Source organism: Magallana gigas, chromosome 3, assembly GCF_963853765.1.
Source record: "Magallana gigas chromosome 3, xbMagGiga1.1, whole genome shotgun sequence".
NCBI classification, from domain to species: Eukaryota; Metazoa; Mollusca; class Bivalvia; order Ostreida; family Ostreidae; genus Magallana; species Magallana gigas.
The window spans coordinates 17,985,204-18,003,488 of record NC_088855.1 but is presented as its reverse complement, the minus strand read 5'-3'; the positions used below and the strand labels follow the sequence as shown (position 1 = coordinate 18,003,488).

The window sequence follows — 18,285 nt, the reverse complement described above, 5'->3', positions numbered from 1 at the left end:
AATTGTAAAACATGTATTGGCAATATCAGTATATGGCATCTACTCATTGTACAATAAAAAAAAATGTTTTAACGCAATTGGTTTTATAAACTCTTCCGTCTCTTTCTCTGAGTTACTTCAACTCCATTTTCATCCACTGGAGAAACTTTATTACTTTCGAACAAAGCTAGAATTTTTTTCCTCTTTTGAAGAGCACACCCGACTGTTTCTGCAAATTTGTCCTCGCCGGTTTTCTCAGAAGTAACTATCAATTCCACACCCGTCTGGTTTTCCTTGGGATCTTTCTTGACCGTTTGCTTTGGTGGTCTGGATTTTCCCGTATCGACTTTATCCGGGTTTTCAATTTGAAAGTCTGACTCATTTCCTGTGTCATATTTGATGTGGCGTATGCGATGTTCACGTGAATGATAAAATTGCAAGCCGTAGAAAGAATGGAAATTTCTGGCTATTAACGGCACAGGCATGCCCATGAGGATGATGCCAGTTAAAGCACACATTGAAGCCAGAATGTACCCCAACGCAGAATTGGGGTAAAAATCTCCGTACCCTACTGTTGTCATTGTGATGAGTGACCACCACATTCCAATGTAAATGTTATTGTAATAACTCGATACCTCAAAAAACTCCGTACAGAAAATAAAAGTGGCATAAAACGTGGTCGCCATTATCATGAATATAAACAGTAGAAAAAGTTCACGTTTACTGGCTCTGACGGCTAGCCATAGGGTCTTCAAACCATGGTAATGTCTCGTAAACCGAAACAGTCGAAGGACTCGAAGAGCCATCAATGTCTGAAGAAGAAGAAACATCCCAACTTTTTTCACGTCGTGCCAGAATGTTCGGTCATAGAAGTCAATCGCAAACATACACCAAGCTGGGATTAGGTACAGAATGTCGCAAATGGTAGTAAACGATTTGAGCATGCGCCATCGCTGTCGGCCAAAAATGAATCGGACAATGATTTCGAGGCTAAAGAACATTAGACAAAATAAATCAAAACACAACAAAATAATATGGGGTTGGGTGCTCAAGAAAGACAACACTCTGGTATTGTGCTGAGGTAGGAAATCACAATGGTCGACACACGGATCCGTGAAGTTCGTCATCATTTTTGGCTGAATGATGACGTAATAACTGTTCGTGGCGATGTGTTTGGGAATATATCTTTGAAAGAATGTGTGTTTGGGCTCCACTCTGCACGATGACAAAGTACTGGTGAACATACAAATGATGGATAGAATGACCAACGTCATGTACAGAATCGACCAGATCTGAAAAGAACATAATTTACTAAATGATTAAAATATGTCATTTGACTATGACTAAATACTAAAATTTACGATCGGGAAATTAGTATGCTTAGACTTACATTATCGTTTGACCTCTATTACGGACACACATTCAATTTGCGGTTAAAAATGCTTTGTTTAAAAAAACAACCACGTTTCAAAATAGAATAAATCGCTTTAAATTCACAGCGTTGAAAATGTTTGTTCATATTTAGACCAATCTTCGAGAATGTAACCACGTCAAAAACGCCTACGAGCAGCAATATTTGTGTCACCATGTACTTCACCTGTCGAAAAATTCAGAACAAAATTAAAATGTCACTTTGTGTTGATCTGAATTCTAAGTGGGTTGTTTAGTACGTGCAGATATAGGCTTTGTTTTGCAAGTCAGTGTTTTGGCCTAGTCTGATACATGTAATTTCTACCCTTGATATTTTGATTAAATGTCTTGCATGTTTTATTACAGTACGTATCAATTATTCTAAGATTAAAAATTCATTCGTATACCATCCCGATCTTCGAAGAAGTCTCGAATGTTATCAATTTTTACCATTGGAAACTATGAGAATTTGTTGGAAATGCGCCTGTTTTGTTTTTTGTTGTTTTTGTTTGTTTGTTTGTTTGTTTGTTTTTGTTTTTGTTTTGTTTTTTACATTTTTCATATTTTTCTATATATGCCATACGTCTATCTTTTTCTTTCAAATACGTGAAAACTATTGTTAAAAGTCACCAAACGTTTATATTTTAAAAATGTGGACCATCTAGTTTGGTCCAGGTATCTTTTTCTTTCAATTGTATCTCTTTTGATTTGGCATATAGCGGTATATACGATTATTGGCATAGAAAAATTGATTATTTTAAGGAAATAAATTATCACATCTGCTTATATGTTGAGAGAGTCATACTTTTTCTACTACGGCTTCGTATAACGTTTTAAATATAGAAAAATGATGCGGTCGTAAACGCCATTTTAGCATATCAGGTGTTGAATATTATAGAATTACAATTTGTCAACTCATGAACGTTACGAAAAGTGTGAATTTTAGAATAAAAACACAACACAAAAGAATTTTAAAACTTCGCACTTACGACTGCATAGCTAGAAAAAAACAGCACAGCGTGATGCGCACTCAAAAATAAAGACAAAATGTGCATGAATTACACCATTTGAAACATTAAATTCTAAGTTAACACTATTTGAATCTCTGTCCATAGAATCACCAATGTTCAGTATTACTAGTATTTGTTTGTGTAGTTTGTGTATTTTGATACGAGTAACCGGTCATAATCGGTCAGAAAGAATTGCGATAAACCAACTTGCAATTCTGCAATCGATTGCCATCCCTAATTCGTTATGTCTTTTGTAAAACGCAGCCCATATGTATATATTTTTAAAAAATCTGCAGTATGACTCCTTAGAGTATATTTTAGGTGCGCATGCGTGAAAGTATCGACATGGCGTAAAATTCAGCTGCGAGAATTTTCTGTTTATTCCAAAATTAAGACAAATTTGGTTGTTGTTATGTCAACAAAAACTCCGACAAAAGTCCCGACTAACGTGCCAAATAAATCTGGACCTGGAGCTGATGTTGGGAAGCGAAGGCTCTCGTCGGACGGTCAAACCCCAAAGCCAACACCCGAAAAGTCAAAATGGCGACGAACAGCTCACCGAACACACCCGGCAAGTCCGGTAGGTCAAACATTTCTCATGCCGATTATGAAACATTTGTGGAAAAAATGACTATTATTGCTGATGCTGTTGATAAGTTACAGAAAGGGCAATCGACACTACAATCAATTGTTGAAAGCAAATTAGACAAGTTCAAAAATGAGTTCGTTCAGGGCATCAATGAAAAATTCAAAGCCATGAAGAGCGATATTGACCTTGAGTTGTCCATTCATAAAAATAAAATCGACACATTGTCACAGACCATTGACTCTATTATGGAACGACTTGAACTGGTTGAGAATGGGGATCGCCCGATTTATGAAAGAGGTGAGCGTGGGGTTGTACTCAATCCCCTGGAAGACCCAGATTTCACAATTATTGCAACAAATGTCAAGTTTGAACCAAGCGAAGATATATTATCAGTAGCTAAAGAATTAGTTGCTCATCTTGATGATAGTGCCCAGGTTGTAGCGGCGGCTCGCTTAAAGAATAGAAAAATAGATAAACCGGGGTTGGTGAAAATCAGCTTTGCTAGGGTAGATCAGAAAATTCGGGTCCTGAGGGCTAAACGAAAACTTGGGGAGATTTCAGACTATCGCTCAGTTTTTCTACGTTCGAGTAAAAGTCACACGGAGAGACTGATCGAATTAAACGCTAGAACAATCTTGAATGAAATGCCGAACGGTAAAGACTTCAGGATAACTGCAAACGGCCGCATTATAAAGAAAACAGACAACGAACCAAACACAAGAGATGAAAGTTCGAGTTAGGAATTACCCCGACCCTTTGAAACTATAAGGATAGGGCATCCGAACGTCTGTGGTTGGACAAATAAAAATCATGATCTAAGGGTAGAAATTATCAAATATACAGATTGTGACATTGTATCAATTAACGAAACTCATTTATTAAACAAAGAAAATCTAGATTTAGATGGGTATCAATGGATGGGTCTGAATCGATCTAACGTACACGTGAAAGCACCAAAAGGGTCCGGTGGAGTGGGACTATTTATCAAAAAACATCTATGCAAGAACTACAAAGTAGACATTATAGACAATTCATTCGATGGAATTCTAGGTGTTAAATTTACGAACAAATTCTCGGACTATGTATTTGTTGTGTTTTCCTGCTATTTACCACCTGAGAGTTCACCATGGGGCCGTGACGCATCATCCTTCTTCTCCCACCTCCTTACCCAAATTTACATCCAATATGATACCGACTCTATATTTATATGTGGCGATTTTAATGCACGCATTTCGAATATACCCGATTTTGACAAGGATCTTGATACTATTCCTCCTAGGCTTACTATTGACAATGTTCACAATCAACATGGAAGCTCGTTTCTAGAATTCTGTAACGATTGTAAATTCTGTGTATTGAATGGAAGATTTGGCAATAAATCAAATGACTATACATTTCAATCGACAAGAGGTCATTCCGTGGTTGACTATGTATGTGTTCCTCATGATGTTTACAATCAGTGCTCAAACTTTCAAATAATTTCTTGTAGTGACATTGTTGAAAATGCTGGTCTAGTAAGTATGCAGGGCGAAAACTGTAGAATACCCGATCATGGATTTCTCATATTTGACTTTATGATACGTGATTTTGAAAATGCACATCCGAGTGAAAACACTGTAACATCATCCACGCGTCCTATTAAAAAATATAAACTACGATGTATCCCTCCTTCTTTCATGTCTTCTGTAAACGTAAGAGGAAGCTTATTGAATATGATACGGATCATTGAAACATGCCGTGAATCACGAGAAAACATTGACAGAACCTACACACAGTTATGTAACATTATAACAAAAGAAATGGAGTGTAGTATACCGAAATTTGATTGGTCAAAAAGGTCGCGGAAAAAATTCCGTACACATAAACCCTACTGGAACAATGAGCTCACTGAGCTATGGCGAGTCATGCGGGAAAAAGAGAAAACATTCCTAAAACACAAAAAAGGAAATAGCGTATTAAAACAAAAATCTTTCAGTGAATACAAAAGGGCTCAACAGGAACTCGACAAACGGATGCGTTTTTTTCGTTGAAAATACAACTTAGATCTGGCTATAAACCTTGATAATTTCTCTTCAAATAATCCCAAAAAGTTTTGGGAAGAACTGAGGTCTCTTGGACCAAAACGGAAAAATAAAGTACCGACAGAGTGTTATACTGATGACAATGACGGGTCTATATCTAGTGACCCCACGTATGTGCAAAACGTTTGGAAATCGGAATTCTGTAACTTATATAATCCCTCCACAGATGTAGCCAGCAATGACGCCTTTCTCCAACGTGTCAAAGAATCGGTAAACTTCATGGAAAATAATATGCTGGACCCCCTTAGAGAACATAATCCTTACCTTAACAGACCTGTAGAACTCGATGAAGTGAAAAATGTTATTATGAAATCTAAAAATGGAAAATCCTCTGGTGTAGATGAAATCCCATATGAAGTGCTCAAATACGATTGTGTAATAGAAGTTATTCATCGCCTCTTCATGTTATGTTTTGAGTCCCATATAATTCCCTCTGTGTGGCGACAAGCTATTATATGTCCTATTTTAAAAGATTCTAACAGTGACCCAAGAGTACCGCTTAACTATCGAGGAATCAGTCTATTATCAACTATTTATAAAATGTACAGCTCTATTTTAAATCATAGATTGGTATCATATTTAGAAGATAACAACCTGCTTGTTGATGAGCAAAATGGATTTCGACGTGAACGCTCTTGTGCTGACCACGTTTTTACACTTAACAGTATTATACAGAATAGAAAAGAAACATTCGTTGCGTTCATCGATCTACAAAAAGCTTTCGATACAGTGGACCGTCACCTCTTAAAGTTCTCCCTCTTAAAGCTGAACACCGCTCGTAAATAGGCACCGTCACACAGATACCCGATTGCACACCTGAACCTCGTGGCCGACATGTAGTATTCCTTTCGTGGTCTTTAGATTTTATGCATTTTTTTTCTTATCTTATGTTCTTTTTCTGTTCGTAAATAATGCATTGACCAATTTATTTGATGTTCGTATTCTCCTGGCTTCAAAAAGTGCGTAAAATTTGATAATTTCATCGCGACCGGGTAACACGGCGAGGCAAAATGTACGTCCAAACAGGTGAGACCTCTACAGCGAAGTACTTTGAACTGTTTAGAGGTCTGTCCCTTATATAAGGGTTGTAGGGACAGCAGTGATTAAAGAGAAATATGGCGGACAGTGCCTATTTATGAGCGGTGTTCAGCTTTAAGTAATGGAATCGACGGGGATTTTTACAATTCAATAAAATCTATTTATGGAAACACAGTATCGTGTGTAAGAGTCAGTGAGCTATGTACCGACTGGTTTTCTACTTCAGCTGGGGTACGACAAGGAGACAACTTATCACCGACTCTCTTTGTTCTTTTCATTAACGGTCTCGCAAAAGAAATTAAAGAACTGAGGAAAGGTATAACGGTGGGCGAAATCAATTTAGGTATTTTATTGTATGCGGATGATATTGCTATTTTATCCGACTCAAAAGAAAATTTGCAAAAAATATTGGATACTGTGTCTTACTGGTGTGAAAAATGGCGTCTTCATATAAATATGAAAAAATCAGGAATTATACATTTTAGGAAAAAATGACCCGAAGCGATTTTCAGTTCCAAATTAACAGCAATATTCTCCAGTATAATACAGATTATAAATACCTTGGTGTAATATTTCATGAAAAAATGAATTTCCAAAACAACGCCGATACTTTATCAAAAGCTGGTGGACGCGCTCTCGGAGGCATGATTTCCAAAATTTGTCCATATAAAGAAATAGGAATTTCAACTTTTGAAAAATGTTTTTAAATTGTGTACCACCAGTTTTGGATTACTGTAGTGAAGTGTGGGGCCTCCAGAATTATCATTCTATTGAAATGGTACAGAATCGAGCCCTACGTTTTTACTTAGGCGTTCACAGATTTACACCTTTACCAGCGCTACACGGGGAATTTGGATGGAAACTCTGTTATCATAGACACTGTATTAACGCCGTGCGATTATGGAATCGATTGCTGACAATGGAGGACGATCAGCTAACAAAGCGTGTTTTCCTGTGGGACTTTAATCAAACTGGTTTATCTAGATGAACATCACGTATTAAATCACTATTTGAATCCATGAGTCTGTTACATATTTACGATAATTTATCAATCTGTGATGTTAATGAATTTGAAAACAAGCTGTTTCTTACTTATGAAAATGAATGGTTAGGAAAAATAAATCAACTACCAAAATTGCGATTGTATAAAAGCATTAAAACAAATTTTAAAACTGAAAATTACCTTGAAATGAACATCTCAAAATCTCAAAGATCTATTTTGGCACAATTCAGACGTGGGATACTCCCAATTAGAATTGAAACGGGGCGATATAAGGGGGAACCTCTCGATGAAAGAATATGTAATTTTTGTGTATTAAATGAAATAGAAGACGAGAGTCATTTTCTGCTGAATTGTACAATCTATTCTGATTTTAGAAGGGAATTATTTAATAATATAGGATATAATCCAACACTGGTAATGTCAAATTTAGACTGTATTTTTTTTCTACTGTCAAATTTTCCTAGACAAACCTCTAAATATTTAATTGAATCTTACCTTTACAGACAATCATTATTGTATAAAAAACGCAATGCGTAATATGTGTATATTTATGTTATAATTGTATTTGCAGTGACATATAGGCCCAATGGGCCGGGTGTTTCATTATCTATTTTGTATAACATTTTGTAATTGTTATAACACATGTCACTATAATAAATTATTTACGTACTTACTTACTTACTTACTTACTTACTTACTTACATACTGCAGATTTTTTTTAAAAATAAAACAAGTCATGAAGTCGGAATTCCGAAACTAAAATAAGGGTCATCCGCAAGAGGCAGGACGCTCAGCTAAAAAAACACTTTTTTATGCACGACCACCTTACAACAATGAACGGGCATCTAATACGCGACCTAAACAACGACGACAGAATCGACCAGGCCTGGTATTTCAACGGAAAAGTTTTCGCCTTGGATACCAAGGGTAAAAGACACAAATTCGATGTGTTGGACCAAATAGGTGACAAACTGAGGACTTGAAGAGACACTTAAATGATCAGCAGGATGCGGCGGTAGCAGGTGCGCGATAAGTATCGGGATCGGTGTATATGTGTTCAGTGGACAAAATCGGGATCGGACTTCGCTTATGTTTACATGTGTGTGAGGTTTGTGTGCGAGGTGTGAGAATGTGTGCCAGATTTTTCAGATTTGTTTACAATGAGGTAAGAGGTTGTGTATATACTGTTTTGTTAATTTATCGTGACTGATACTTTAAAAATAGCGACAGTGAACTGTCAAGGTCTATCAACTGCTTCTAAACGTAAAGATGTTTTAAATTATTACAAGGGAAAGGGTTACTCAATTTTATGTCTCCAAGACACACATTTTACTGAAGATATTGAGCCATTTGTTGAAACACAGTGGGGTTATACATGCTTTTTTAATTCTTTCAAATCAAACACCAGAGGAGTGGCCATTATGTTTAACAATAATTTTGAATTCAAGGTCAATCAAACTCGTAGGGATAATGATGGTAATCTTCTGGCTCTTGATATGGTCATCGAAGAAAACAAGGTAACAATTATTAATATATATGGTCCAAATACTGACACACCCACTTTTTATGATATGGTTAGAGATGTTTTGTTAGATTTTGATAATGAGTATATTTTTCTCTGTGGTGACTTTAATCTTGTTCTTAATCCCAGCATAGATACTGAAAATTACAAGGGCATCAGTAACCCTAAGGCTAGAGACAAACTTCTTGAAATTATGTCTGATTTGCAACTTTCAGATTATTTTAGAATTTTAAATCCAAGTAAAAGGGTTTTTACTTGGAGAAAGAAAACCCCTTTTAAGCAAGGGCGATTAGATTATATCCTCATTTCTGAAAATGTATCCAACATTGTTGAAAATTTTGTTATTAAACCAGGTTATAGGTCAGATCACTCAGCGGTCATTTTAGAGTTAAAATTCAATACATTTCAACGAGGCAGAGGGCTGTGGAAATTCAACAATTCTTTATTAATTGACAAAACTTACATTCAAAAAGTCAAAGACACAATACAACAAGTGCATAACCAATATAAAGGTACTTCCTCTGAATCCATTGAGGACCAGAATTTCCTGGAAGTTCTGCTCATGGAAATTAGAGGTGTCACCATTTCATATTCTTCTTTTAAGAAAAAACAAAGGGACAAGCAAGAGAGGTCCTTGTTAGAAGATATAGAAAAATTGGAATCAAATCCTCATGTTAATATTGATCTTGTTAGTGAAAAAAAATTGGAACTAGAAGGTCTTAGGAAAGAAAAATTACAGGGACATGTTATAAGGTCACGTGCCAAATGGGTAGAAGAAGGGGAAAAACCTACTAAATATTTCTGCAGCCTGGAATCTCGAAATTTTATAAATAAAACTATTAAGAAGGTGGAGATGGATGAAAACAATACTATTTATGATCAGTCTGAAATTTTACAACAGGTAAAGATTTTTTACAAAAGTTTGTATACTTGTAGAGACTCTGAACACATTGATATAAATCTTACAGATGTATTAAATCCCCTACATTTTCAGAGGCTCGATAGAAAGACTTCAGATTCCCTTGAGGGTAATATCACAGAAAAAGAAATTTCCTTAGTTTTAAAAAATATGAAAAATAACAAATCCCCAGGAAGCGATGGATTCACTGTTGAGTTCTTTAAATTTTTTTGGAGAGATCTAAAGTTGTACATTGTATCAGCTATAAATTGTATATTTAGCAAACAAGAGCTTCCCATTACTCAAAGGCTCGGAATTATATCCTGTTTACCCAAGGGTGATAAGCCAAGACAATTTTTAAAAAATTGGCGCCCAATTACCTTGCTAAATGTCATGTATAAACTTATCTCAGGGTGCATTAGTTATAGAATAAAATCTACCCTTGATTATCTTATTTCAGAAACACAGTCTGGTTTTATGAAAGGCAGATACATAGGTGAAAATACAAGGTTTGTATATGACCTTATGGCATATACAGAGTCATTAAAAATTCCTGGCTTACTTATTCTCATAGATTTTGAAAAGGCATTTGATTCTATTGCATGGGAGTTTATTTACAAAGTTTTGCATTTTTGGGGGTTTGGAAAAAATATAATTAGCTGGGTTAAGATCTTAAATACAAACTTTAAAGCAGCTATTTTGCAATGTGGACATCTGTCTGATCAATTTGACATACAGAGAGGTTGCAGACAAGGAGATCCGATTGCTCCATATTTATTTTTACTCTGTGCAGAGATCCTAGCCATACTTATCAAACAGAATACAAACATTAAGGGTATCATAGTTAATGGTAAAGAACACAAGATAACTCAATATGCAGATGATACAACACTGACACTTGATGGTTCACCAGAGTCTCTTTTTCATTCTCTAGATACATTAGAGTTTTTCTCAAAATTTTCGGGATTAAAAATCAACAGCTCAAAAACCAAGGTGGTTTGGATAGGCTCGAGAAAGTTCTCAGATCAGGTTTTTCACCATACCCGATGGAAACTCAATTGGGGTAGTACAACTTTTAATCTGTTAGGGATAGAATTCTGTGTAGAGTTAGATAAAATTACTGAATTAAATTACAATATACAACTGCCAAAAATTCTTTCACTGATTCAACAATGGAACAGAAAGGTTCTAACTCCTGTTGGTAGAGTAACCGTGGCCAAGACTTTAATTTTGCCGAAATTGAATCATCTATTTATTTCGCTACCCACACCTGATAAAGCATTTTTATCCTCATTGAATACAGCAATATTTAATTTTATATGGAAATCTAAAGGTGATAAAGTAAAAAGAAAGATAGTTACTCAAGATTACACAAAAGGTGGTTTAAAAATGCTGGATGTCCATAATTTTGTTTCTTCTCTCAAATGCTCATGGATTAAAAGGTTAACTCTCAAACACAAACCATGGATGGATATTTTTTTTGCAATTAACGGCAAAAATGTTACTATGAAAATGTTAGAGTTTGGGGATGATTTTATAAGAAAGATGATTAAACAAAATAATGTTTTTTGGCAAGATGTTTTTCAATCATGGCACCAGGTAGTGAACATGTTAAACAAACAGCCTGGTTATATTAAGAAAAATATTATCAATGTTCCAATATGGCACAACTCTTGTATTACAGTTGCCAATAAATCTTTCTTTATTAATGTATTGTATCAACATGGTGTAAAGTTAGTTGGAGATTTCTTATCTGCAAATGGAGCTTTTTTGACATACGATAATTTTTTACATATGTTTAACTTGCCTGATATATATGTCATGCAATACAACAGTATTATTAGCGCTATTTCAAAGTTTTTAAAATCAGTGTTTGTTGAAAGAGTAAATATTGAAAAAAATTGTACTCCTTTTTTACCAATGTATTTTGAAGTGATTTTATTGAATGAAAAATGTACCAAGGCAATTTATAAAATTTTGAACTATACTGAAGCGGTTCCAACTGCAATATCAAGATGGAATAATGAATTACCACTTGAACAAAATTTGTGCATACAAGACTGTTTCAAAATATGTTTTATGACAACTAACGATACATCTGTTCAATGGCTGCAATACAGAGTTCTACACAGATTTCTTCCTGTTAACTATTATTTAAAAAAAATCAAGATCATTACAAATGATTGTTGTACTTTTTGTAAAGAAGAAATAGAAACAATACAACATGTATTCTTTAGTTGTATTAATGTTTTACCATTGTGGAATGATCTTAGTATGTCTATATATAGAAAAACAACAAAGAGGGTTGGATTCAATGTTATCAATATACTATTTGGAGAAAATTCTCTAAGTGTAGACAATAAACCTGTGAACTTCATAATTTTATATACAAAACAATTCATATATATATGTTTGAAGCAGAATAAGATTCCAAACTATGTTGATCTATTATATTATTTGAGTTTTAAATACAAGATAGAGAAATATGCATGGGTTCAAAAATTTCAACTTAGGAAATTTGAAAAATGTTGGTCACAGTGGGAAGATCTCTTTTGTTTATAATTGTATACCTATATTTTACAGAGGTGGAATTTGCTACGAATATTATCATTTCATTTATTATTTTTATTAATCATTTAATATACAACCTCAGGTTCATTTAATTTTGATTTTTGAATGAGTGTATGAATGAAAGTGGTATGAAAGAGTGATTATAATATTTAAAAAAGAAGTTGACATCAGTTTAATAGTAATTATGTATGTTTGAATTTGAAAAATGCAAATAAAAAAAAAAAAAAAAAAACAAGTCATGAAGGACAGTTCGATTCAAATTTGGTGTTAGCTATTGTTATGTGTACATTCATGGCAGTTTATTCAAGTTAACAGTGTTAACCTTAAGAAGGAAATGTCGCATATGTTCGTTTCACCAATGAAACAAATTTAGAACAGGGTCAGTATTGCGAGCAGTTAAAAACAAAGGGTCATTGACACGTTGTATAAAAAGTGCGCGTGCTTCTTAGAGGGGGTCAGTTTCCTTTCTCTTAAAGGTCACTTATATGTACGATTAAAAATTGGTGTTCGTTATTGTTACGAGTACATTAGCGTTATAGATATACATGTTACTATCTTTAATATCTTTATCAATTTTATTTTATGAGTAATAATATGCATTGCAAAATTAAACGCAGCAAAAAAAATTTATCATACGTGTTTTAAAAATTGTTATCATTCATTTATACACATAATTTTGGTCGGGGCGTGATCAAATCCAATGATAGTTTTGATCACGCCCTCACCGAAATTATCACCTCATAATATTCAAAGAATGATTCCTTATATTTATATAATTTTAAACCATCGTACGATTAAATATTTAAATATAAATAAGCAAACCCCGCTGGAGCCTCAATTTGGCGTCATTTGAAGTTATGGGTTTTATAGTGCAAAATCGATACGTAGTGTTATCACAAGGAAAGGCACTGGAAAATGTAAATATTGGTTACTTTAGGAGGCAGTACTATATACGCTACAGTATTCAGTTTTTAATCGATGTTGAGGGGGGGGGGGGGGGCACCCTTAAAACGATCCTCTGAGGAGATATAACTCCCACATGGCTAATGAATACGGTAACTAAATATATAGAACAAACGCCAGAAACCGTCCTAAAATATAGTTAAAACAATTCTATTTTCAAACCACTGAGGAATTGATTCGCAGCATTACTACATGTACGTGTATATCCTTTGCAAAATGCAAGCCAAATAATCTTACTTCGGATTATTAATATATCAATTTTCAAGAACAAAAAGTCGGAAAAATATTTCAATACTATGACCAAAAATAAAAGGGCTGAAAGATGAATTCTGAATTTATCAATCCAAAATCTTTTCTGAAATTGGCCAAGCTGTTATCTTTTAGCAATTCTTTAGAAAATAATGGTTTTCAATGAAATATATAGTGAAAAGAAAAAAAAAATTTGGCACCGGAGTGTAGTTACAAGTGTTTTATCTGTATATAGATGTATATAATATTTTTCGTGATTTTACTCTTGGAATCTGCTATATTTTTAATAATTTACCTTAGCACCCCTCGATGACGTAGGATTGTTCAAAAATGACCAGATTCTGTGACTTATGTCATAATCCCCGAAATTGCTCCCGCTATCCACACCATGTATTTTTTCTGGGACCATTTCAAACATCTTTTGAAGGTCTTCGTAGTCGAATATCTCGTCAAGTGAGTCGTAATAGTATTTCCGACAGCAATGGGATAAACATGATCCATTGAGACCCCAGTATTTCATTTCCGTCAACATTTTCTGCGCACATATAAACCTTGGTATGTGCATCTCACCATAACGATAAAAATCCAAAATGTATGGAAATAATTCAGGGTTACGATCAAAGAAATACTCATTGTTTATGCTATCATACTCTTCACTTTTGGTACTGAGGCTTGCAAGTCGTGTTCCCGGTACAGTCCTGATAGTCCCATTGTAAACAGAAAATTTGGTTCCCCCAACGTTAATGACAATACGATGCCAGTCAACATCTCTGTATTTTTTGTTAACAACAATCTGTTTAAGCTTTCCGAATAACTCGTTAGTCCTTGCACGCTTCTCCTTTTTCCGAGGGCTCTCTACATTTTCAGTCTCAGAAGTTTCGGAAGTAGCAGACTTACTAATTCTTGCCAAATTGTGCACGGAGTGCTGTTTATCGTCCTGCCACGCCGAAGGCCTCCTCACAGAGATGGATATAACATTCATCCTTCATGTTCGACCGTTAGTTTGTCGACATTTTATACTGCATGTATGTAACTCCATCTTTTTGTGTTCTACGTCATTTCCGACAACGTTCGAAAAGTCCGATCCATTATGACGTCATTACAACGTTACGTTTTTCATACGATATTGCACGTGCGATCTACTGCTAGAACTTGACTTTAGTGGTATTTATTGCCTGTGCTTCACTGCTTACATTTCTTATTTTTATAAGTACTCTCTTTAGGACATTGACATGACCCTAACCACTTCGTCTGGGGTATTACCCGCCATGTTGTTGTACTTGCCCGCTTAAAAGCTCCATTTAAGGTATTTATTAATGATTTTTTTTAAGAAAGAAAAGGAATGTTTGTGTTTTTTCACCAAGCTACTGTTCATATAACGATACATGTAGATACGTTAAGTTATAATAAACTCTTTACAAATTACACAATTTAACTGAAACACATTCAAAAGTATAGAAGATAATTTCCTATTAATTTTTACTGTCCGATACAAACTGACCGATACTCCATCTAATAACAATGAATTATAATCTGTCGCATTTGTAACAAGGTTTTCTTTAATTTATTTAACTCATCGATTTGACAAAATTTGGGTCAGGTGTTTCCAACATGTCAAAAATTGAGTATTATACGACATATTGGATATATAGCAGCTTAAAATGTAGAATAAATATCCAAATCACGTCTCTATAAATTATATATGGGGCCTATTTTACGTCAGGGGTTCAACCTTAGGCATTTATCTTTAATCATTGGTACTTTTGTAAGGAAAAAAATCGTTACATTGAAGATTGAAAAACTGTTATTTTGTGATTTTCTTAACTCTTGTATTCATTTTGAAATAAATAATTATGATTCTAAGACTATCTTTTGTGGCTATCGAAGCTTTCAAGGTAACTTGTATAAATTATTGCTATCTTAAATTTTAACAAACTAAATCAAATCTTTTTATTTTTCTCTTCCATGGGGGGTTGCAATGGTGCTTGCACCCCTGACTATTCTGGTCAGTGTCAAAAATTTGAGTTAAGTCTGCCCCCCCCCCACCTTCCACACTTTTAAATATGATGGTTTCTCCCTTCTAATGTTAAGGGATATTTGTCATTTTGTGTTAAGATATTACCATGTGAAAACAGTTTGTACAATGACATGTGAATATGATGTTTGAGCAACCCTATGTTTATGCTTCCTTAACCCAATTTGAAAACAAGTTTTCATTTCATTGGAAATTACAAGACTTGGCCAATTTTGGTGACATAATAGAAACACAAGTAGCAAGTACATGTAATAGTCCCAATATCTAGACAATGTTATGGACATTTTCTGTTGTATGTACCAGAAATTAAAGTAAACATTTTTTCAGTGGAGAGGAATTTGGAGCCTTATCAAATACACTTTTAATACAAGCAATCTTTTTATTTTTAAAAAATTTCACAAAAATTTCATCTTAGTAGAAACAATATAAGGTAACAAAATGTTGCATACTAGTTTACCCTTTTCTTCTTTATTTTTACAATAATCTTTTTTTTTAAACAAAACAAACATTTGTCATGACACTTTCAAGGAACCAACAGACACTCCATCAAAGGTCAAAGCAATGTCCAGCAGATTCTGTCCCACTTGTTCTTTTTCGCCTCCTGGTTGGAATTCTGCTGACAGTTCTCTGTAAGTGATTGCAAGTCTTTTCTCTGTGATGTCACATCTGTGAATTCCATGCATCCAAGCGTGTCGAGCCGGGCCATACACCACGATCAAAGAATTACGAAACAACGGTATGTGGACACTTATATCTGGATAATCTGATGAGGTCATGCAAAGTATAGTGTCTGACCCTAAGTTCAAGGTCACTAGCCGCTCCCCCCAGAGCCAGAAGTCGTCAAAATGTGGGTCAATTGATGATCCCCGCTCCGGCAGATATTCTAGGTTGCATTGTTCCACAGGTTCGAAATCTTTTAAAATGTCCGTTGATTTCATTCTGTCATACAGCACTCTGCTGAAATCTGGCAGTCCCGTGAACACATCTGATTTGATTTTCTTTCTTTTGAAATTTACTTTTGGGCCATAATCCTTAAAAGATGTAAATATAACGAATGTATATACAATCACATTTACACAAAACAGTAATAGTTAGCCATATCTACACACAATATTACTGAATTTATTAAATTTTGTTACAATTTTATAGTATAAATTGAATTATTAATAAATATCACTTTTAAATTAACCCTTTATTTTTGTTTGTACTGGTACTTACGAATCCATAGATACATGTACTGGAAGATGTACCAATAGAAGTTGGTTGCAAGACAAAAACTTTCAAAAAAGGGCACCATTAATATTATATGGTCAAATATCTTACAAAGTAAATTTCAAAAGACAATAAGATTTTGAACAATGTGTTCTTCCATCCACGATGATATTACGTCAAGACGTCTCGCACAACCTCTTATAAAATTCATTCCCAAGGAATTACCTGTTTTCGCCTCCCAGATTGAGATTCCACAAAAGGACTTTTGTAGATGTGTTCTAAAATATCTGATTCCTCTTCTGATGATATAAAATCTCTCCGGATAAAAATCCCTGGGAATTCTAAAGTGTTTCCATGGTGATTAGGATGATCATCAGCTGTGCCTCCTTCATAAGCCATGTTGCAGAGGTCACAAAAACTGTGAATTTTTCTTGAGCACTTCTAATGAAAAAAAAAAAATAATTGAAGATTATATGACATGAACTGCAATAACTGAAACTACAGTCAAACTTAGCTATTGTAATAAGTATACATTTAAACATGCAAGGTTATAATGAAATACCAATGAAGAGTGATTTTGATTCATTGCAAATGTAATTTGTTACATCTGATATATTTAAAGTTAATTGTAGACTGACTGTAGAGTGTGTATGAGTTTGTTATGAATGTGTTATCTTTACAAGACAAGGTTTCTGATTTGCTTTGCTCTTTGTGAAGAGAGGAGTAGATCAGAAACCCTTTACATGGGAAGATATAAGTGTGTTTGCTTTAATTGTGCTTTTAACAAATGAGACAATGTGTCAATGAAGAGATCTTGAACTTTTCCCATTACTTCGATTTCAATCGAACTTCTTTAACCGTTATGCAAAATTTCATCAAATTCTTCGAAAAGCGACATAAAGGGACTGGGATTTCAACCCAAGCCTAATAAATCTCTAGTCAGGTGCTCTACCAGCTGAGCTATCTGGCACCACTAATGACCATCACATTTCTCCTCTGTTAAAAGACCTTCACATACGAAGATTCCTTAAAAAGATCTTCACCTTCAAAGATCTCAATCCCCCAGGCTCTTTACCCTAGCAAGAGTTAACCTGTCAGTTCCAAAGGTTGGCACGGAACCAAATGTACAGGAATGAGAAATAATGACGGTCCAGACTGTGTTTGGAACCTGGGCTCCCTGAATCTCTAGTCAGGTGCTCTACTAATTGAGCTATTTGGCAATCCGTTTTGACCGTCAAATTTGTATCCAATATGGTAAATACCAGTACCCAATTTTACTGATTACTTTGTAAACGTCAGAGACATAAAAAACATGTTATTTATGTCTCTGGTAAACGTACATTAAAATATACACTGATGATTGATACACTGCCTAAGCATAACATATATGTTAATAGTTAAACTCATAAAACTTTATTATCTGTGGAGATAATAAAATAATATAATGAGCTGGCAGAGGAAAATATCCAATTTAGAGCTTGCATGTACACTGATATTGTCAGATATTGTCAGTGACATTTCTGTATAAAACATCCTTACAAAAAGAAAACCATATAAACAAGAATCAAAAATACAGACATACCGTTTCGGTCTCATTTTGTCTTTCTTCTTTTTCACAGACAAGACAGGTACGAATACCTTTACATCCACAATGTGACATTTTGCCGTTCCTGCATAGGAAACATTTCAGTGCAGTGTAAAATTAAAACCATGATAATACTGAAT

The 18,285-nt window shown here is 34.5% G+C and overlaps 2 protein-coding genes and 1 long non-coding RNA gene across 3 annotated transcripts; 1 reads left to right on the top strand and 2 right to left on the bottom strand.

Annotated features, from left to right (window-relative positions):
* On the bottom strand, positions 1–14,402 carry LOC105325894 (potassium voltage-gated channel protein Shaw). Its single transcript, XM_011425648.4, has 2 exons — positions 13,609–14,402; positions 1–1,271 (listed from the first exon to the last, which is right to left on the bottom strand). Exons 1-2 carry the CDS (start codon positions 14,293–14,295, stop codon positions 84–86), a joined length of 1,875 nt encoding a protein of 624 aa, XP_011423950.2. The 5' UTR covers positions 14,296–14,402; the 3' UTR covers positions 1–83.
* On the top strand, positions 7,861–8,993 carry LOC136273676 (uncharacterized). Its single transcript, XR_010711887.1, has 2 exons — positions 7,861–8,275; positions 8,559–8,993. It is a non-coding gene; the product is annotated as an uncharacterized lncRNA (long non-coding RNA).
* Positions 14,403–15,789: 1,387 nt separating the features above from the next.
* On the bottom strand, positions 15,790–18,285 carry LOC105325899 (alpha-ketoglutarate-dependent dioxygenase alkB homolog 4). The gene is made up of 3 exons (XM_034480802.2): positions 18,143–18,285; positions 16,786–17,001; positions 15,790–16,379 (listed from the first exon to the last, which is right to left on the bottom strand). Exons 1-3 carry the CDS (start codon positions 18,218–18,220, stop codon positions 15,861–15,863), a joined length of 813 nt encoding a protein of 270 aa, XP_034336693.1. The 5' UTR covers positions 18,221–18,285; the 3' UTR covers positions 15,790–15,860.

Bases quoted from the DNA above. Each gene is read 5' to 3' on its own strand.
- LOC105325894 (XM_011425648.4), bottom strand. From the start codon at position 14,295: ATGAATGTTATATCCATCTCTGTGAGGAGGCCTTCGGCGTGGCAGGAC. The intron at 1,272-13,608 runs GTAAATTATTAA...TGTTCTTTTCAG, and splicing joins CGTCATCGAGGGGTGCTAAG to ATCTGGTCGATTCTGTACAT.
- LOC105325899 (XM_034480802.2), bottom strand. From the start codon at position 18,220: ATGTCACATTGTGGATGTAAAGGTATTCGTACCTGTCTTGTCTGTGAA. The intron at 17,002-18,142 runs GTATGTCTGTAT...TTTTTTCATTAG, and splicing joins GACAAAATGAGACCGAAACG to AAGTGCTCAAGAAAAATTCA. The intron at 16,380-16,785 runs GTAATTCCTTGG...ACATCTTTTAAG, and splicing joins AATCTGGGAGGCGAAAACAG to GATTATGGCCCAAAAGTAAA.